This window comes from Eimeria mitis, genomic scaffold, assembly GCF_000499745.2.
Source record: "Eimeria mitis Houghton genomic scaffold, Emh_scaff407, whole genome shotgun sequence".
NCBI lineage: Eukaryota > Apicomplexa > Conoidasida > Eucoccidiorida > Eimeriidae > Eimeria > Eimeria mitis.
In genome coordinates this window covers 13,537-18,321 of record NW_013572401.1, presented here as the reverse complement: position 1 = coordinate 18,321, position 4,785 = coordinate 13,537, and the positions used below count along the sequence as shown (strand labels likewise).

The 4,785-nt window shown below is 52.9% G+C and overlaps 1 protein-coding gene across 1 annotated transcript; it reads right to left on the bottom strand.

The window, feature by feature from the left end:
• Positions 1-390: 390 nt before the first annotated feature.
• On the bottom strand, positions 391-3,447 carry EMH_0011250 (uncharacterized protein; the record flags this gene model as incomplete). Its single annotated transcript, XM_013499183.1, has 3 exons — positions 391-1,484; positions 2,111-2,501; positions 2,656-3,447. 3 exons carry the CDS (start codon positions 3,445-3,447, stop codon positions 391-393), a joined length of 2,277 nt encoding a protein of 758 aa, XP_013354637.1.
• Positions 3,448-4,785: the final 1,338 nt, after the last annotated feature.

Sequence of the window (4,785 nt, the reverse complement as noted above, 5' to 3'; positions counted from 1 at the left end):
TCCTTGCTGAACGGGAAACGGGAGACGTCGGCGACAACAACAGCAGCAACAGCAGCAGTAGCAGGCTAGTAGGAACCACCATTATATACACACATATATATGCATATACATATATACAACGGTAAATAGTGACAACTCCACTCACTCTACTACTGGGTAAGGCATACTATTATACGCAACAAATAATAACAACTGCAACACAATGGCGATGACAACAGGAACAACAGAGGCATTATTCTGCTCCCACTGATCCGATTATAATATAACGCCTATAGAAGAGAAAAAAGAACGAATTAAAAAAGCATTAGATAGACAAGCATTAGAAGGGAAGACAGGAATGAGGCCAACATATACTGACGAAGGGTTTGTCATGCGAAGGCNAGACAAGCATTAGAAGGGAAGACAGGAATGAGGCCAACATATACTGACGAAGGGTTTGTCATGCGAAGGCTCTGGAGGTTTGGTCGCCCCTGCTGCTGCTGCTGCCTCTTCAGTATAAAGGCTGCTGCGCTGCTGCTGCTGCCGCTGCTGCTGCAGCAGCAACGAACAAAACCTGAAAAATGCGTCGGCCACGCGAAAGGCTAACGGGGTACGCTCAAACAGAAAAAATGGATAAGGCGCATCCTGCTGCTGATGCTGCTGCTGCTGGTGTTTTTGCTGCTGCTGCTTCGGGGGGTCCGGGCTGCGGCTAATGCTGGGATGGACTCCTTCCGCTGCCTCTTCACCGTCGACCGCATGCAACAAGAGTTCGTCTTCTTCAGCAGCCGCGCTGCCGTCTGCATTGGGGCTCTCTGAAGGGTGTGCACCCCAGTCTGCTGCTGCTGCAGCTGCTGGTGCTGCAGCTGCTCCTGGTGCGACTTCATCAGGAGCTGAGCTTTGGTCCTCCTTGTTCTTCGCACCTGCCACACTTCCAACTAATCGCCGGAAGAGATTTGATTGCAGCAGCTTTGCTTTGCTTTTCTCTTTGGGTGTCACCGCTGCACTGTTCTGCAGACATCGCAAAAACAAAAGAGGCAGAGACCGCAGCGGCGACTCTGCTGCTGCTCCTCCTCCTGTTGCTGCTGCTGCTCCTGCTGGTGCAGGGGGACCCTCAGGGCGCTGGGAATCCCAACCCTCTGGGGAGGCAGCAAGGCCCCCTTGCCTCCTCAACAACCGAGAGGTAGAGCCCGAGCCAGATGCTGTTACTGATGAATGCTGCTGCTGCTGCTGAGCGTCTGTGCCCTTATAATTCTCGCAGGTGCCTGCGCAGCAGCTGAAGGCAGCTGCTGCTGCTTCTGCTGCTGCTGCCGTTTTGCTGCTGCAGAGCCCCATGACTCGAGCGCGGGAGGCGTAGTACTTGAAGAAAGACAAACGCAAATCAAAGACAGAAATAGCTTTGTCCCCAGCAACAACCAAAAAGAAATGCGAAGAAAAACAAGCCTGCTGCAAACGACGAGGCGCTGCCTGCCGATGAACCAAATACTCCTCCATGTAGCTCCGACGGGCTGCGCACCAACTGCAGCAGCAGGAACAGGAGCAGCAGCAGTAGCGGTTGTGGCACCAGCAGCAGGTACAACAGCAGCAGATGCGGCAGCAGCAAATGCAATAGCAGCAGGAGTGTGTCTGTAGCATGCCTAAGGTGAGCTTCTTAAGGGTTTAGGGTCTAGGGTTTGTGGAGGCTGCGCACCCATGACTCTCCTCAACCAGTCTCGAAGCGCCCCGCGCATCTACAACAAGCAACCAGCGCGTGTCCGCTGATGTATCAGTGCTGCAGCAGCTGCAGCAAAAGCACGCCGCAGCATACAGCAACAGGCGCTTCATTGTGCTCCCTCTTTACACTGTGTGAAGGTTTCTGGCTGAGAAAATGCAAGAAGGGTTTTGCTTTGGGGGCTGCATGCAGTACACCCCGTCTATGAAGCGCGATATGTGAATGGTGAGTTGTACGTACAGTACAAAGTCACCGTTAAAATCCAAGGCCGTCAGATTTGCAGCTTCNNCCCGGGGAGCCAAGGGCAAATGCCAGCGCTTGCCCCCAGCAAACAGGGGGGAGCAAAAACTGTAAACAGCTGCTGCAGTGAGCTTCTTTATGCATGCATGCAGGCCTAGGCGCATGTGTGCATGCAGGTCTTACTCAAGTCCATTATACAGGCGGCGCCTGTGCCGAGGAGGCACGCGCTGTGTGTTGGAGTGAACTGCAGCTGCTGTTGCTGCTGCTTCTCGTCGAGTGTGCATACACCTGCTGCCAGAGCGCATGCCCACTCCTTTTGTAGTTTTTTCTGCTCTTCAGTCAGAGGCAGAGCAGAGGCATCTTGGGAATTCGGCTGCTGCTGCAGCTTGCACAAAATCATTGCAGCAAGGTCGCTGCTGCAGTGTCTGTACAGCAGCAGCAGCTGCCCCGACTCGCGGCATCGCCGTAGCAGCCGCATGTTCATTGTTACAGAGTTGAAAGCACTGCGGTTGGCAAACAAAGACAGCTGTTCGCTCCCCATACAGCGCAGAGATGGCAGTTTCCACTGCACCAGCTGCAACATTAAACGCAGACACGAACCCTAAACCCTAAACCCTAAACCCCCAACCCTCAAGGCCAGCACTCACTGCAAGTTGTCGAAACAGCAAAAAACTGCATCTGGTAGCAGCAGCTGCTCGTGCAGTAGCAAGAGCAGCGACGGCACGTACGTCTGCTGCTCCTATTACTGCGGTGAGGTACGTGGTGTCTGTCCAGCACATCGCCACGCCATCGTCGCTGTAGGCCTGGGGCAGCAGCACCTCCCCTCTTATCAGATCTTCCTGCTGCTCCTGCTGTTGCTGCTGCCGTGGCTGCTGTTGTTGGGAGGCGGCAGCAGCATCCGTGGGTGAGTAGAAAAGAGAGAGACGCCCCAGTAAAGTGCCCGCGGCAACACCAACCCTTCTGTCAACATTCAGGCAGACAAAAGGGTCGCCTAGCAAGCAAGGCAGCAGCAGCTGTTGCTGACAGGCTCTCCTGTTGCTCGCTGCAGCAGCAAAAACCCTGCTCAGGAACCGGGAGAACCGCGTCTCCTCCCGCTTTCCCGCTGCAGGCACTGCAGCACAAAGGGGCTCCGTGCCCATCCTTATGTCCGTTGCAATATTTCTAACAGCCACTGAAGTAGGCGAATGGGGGCTGTTTGTGCTGCTGCCTCTTTGGCAAAACGTGGAGCTCATGAAACTGCGGGCGCTGCTGCTGCTTCTCCTGCTGCCACTCCTGCTTCTACTTCCGCAGCTTCCACCGCTTATGCTGCTGTTGCTGCTGCTAGTGGTAGTGATTGCAGGAGCCACAGGAATAGCCGCAGAGGCGTCGTCGCCTTGGGGCTGCCGTATAGCAACAGAAGAAGAATGAGGTAAAAGAATTTCTGATTTGAGGTTTACAGAGCGCGAACAATCTTTGGACGAATCATTCGGGGCTTTCGCCGCATCTGAGGGCAGTACCCCTCCATGGCTAAACAAGAGCATTCCCAATCACCACCAGCGCTGCAGCTGCTGCCGTTGCTGCTGCTGTTGCTGCTGCTGGCGTTGCTGCTGCTGTTGCTTGTGAAACAGCTTTGACTCCCTCTGAAGACCTCGGTGCCCCGGCTGCGGGCGCTGCGCTTCCTGATGCTGCTACTGTTACTACTGCTGCTGCTGCAAACGGTGTCGGCGCCTGCCCAAACCAGGTTGCGCTGGTCTTCATTTGGCAGCCGCTAGGGGCCCCGAGCTGCACGGCCACACGGCATACAGGCAAATACCTTTGAAATAAAGGTCCTCAAAGCGTACATGCTTGAGCTTTATTATAAAATGGGGTAGTTGTCCGTTAATTTGTTCAAAAAGCGCACCAACACGGATCACCGGACTTGCATTTGCAAGTCGAATGCGGAGGCGCGGCTTTCCGCGGAAAGNAGCGCACCAACACGGATCACCGGACTTGCATTTGCAAGTCGAATGCGGAGGCGCGGCTTTCCGCGGAAAGTAGTTGAAAAAGGAGCTCCACGAGAATTGATTTCGTTCCTGGATATTATTTTTTTTCATTTCGCAGACATTTTCTCAAAACTGCGGAGATGACCTGACGAATCTCAAATCATGATCGAAGCCGTCGTCGGCGCTCCCTCGCGGAGAGATATCCGTTTTCCACGATTCCTTTCCTGCCATTTATGCTTCATCGTCATCAAAATTAAGGTTGTACTAAAATTCATCAATTAAAAAGGCAATTAGTCATTATTTTTAGAAACTAGGTAAGCCCTGGGGGGTGTCTTGGCACCAGCGTTGAGGTGGACACCATAGCTGCGGGAGGCCCGGGGCTTTCAGGGGCCCCCCTTCCTCAATTTGATGCGAAAAGTAGTTGCTTGTAGTATCTTTGCAACATTTCCCGGGGGCTTTGTTCTTCTTCCGTTGAAATGGCAACAACACCCCCAACGAACAGTCCCAAAGTTATATTGCGACATGGGCTGTCTACACTTGGCGGATGTACTGCTAACTACGCACAGTTTGGCTACTGAGGACCAAGCAAGTGCTTAACAATCGTTTACGGTGTTAGTCCTTGAATAAAAATGTGTGATGGGTATACTTGCACGCGGGGTTTCCTCGCAGCAATAGTTGAAGCGTAGCATTGTAAAAAATGTTGGTATGTTTATCTCTACTTGGGTGCAGACTAGCTACTAGGNTAGTTGAAGCGTAGCATTGTAAAAAATGTTGGTATGTTTATCTCTACTTGGGTGCAGACTAGCTACTAGGGGCCAACCAATTGTTGAACAATAGCTTACAGTGCTAGTGAATGTAAGGAAAGGGTGTTTGGGTACGCTTGCATGTGAGGCTCCC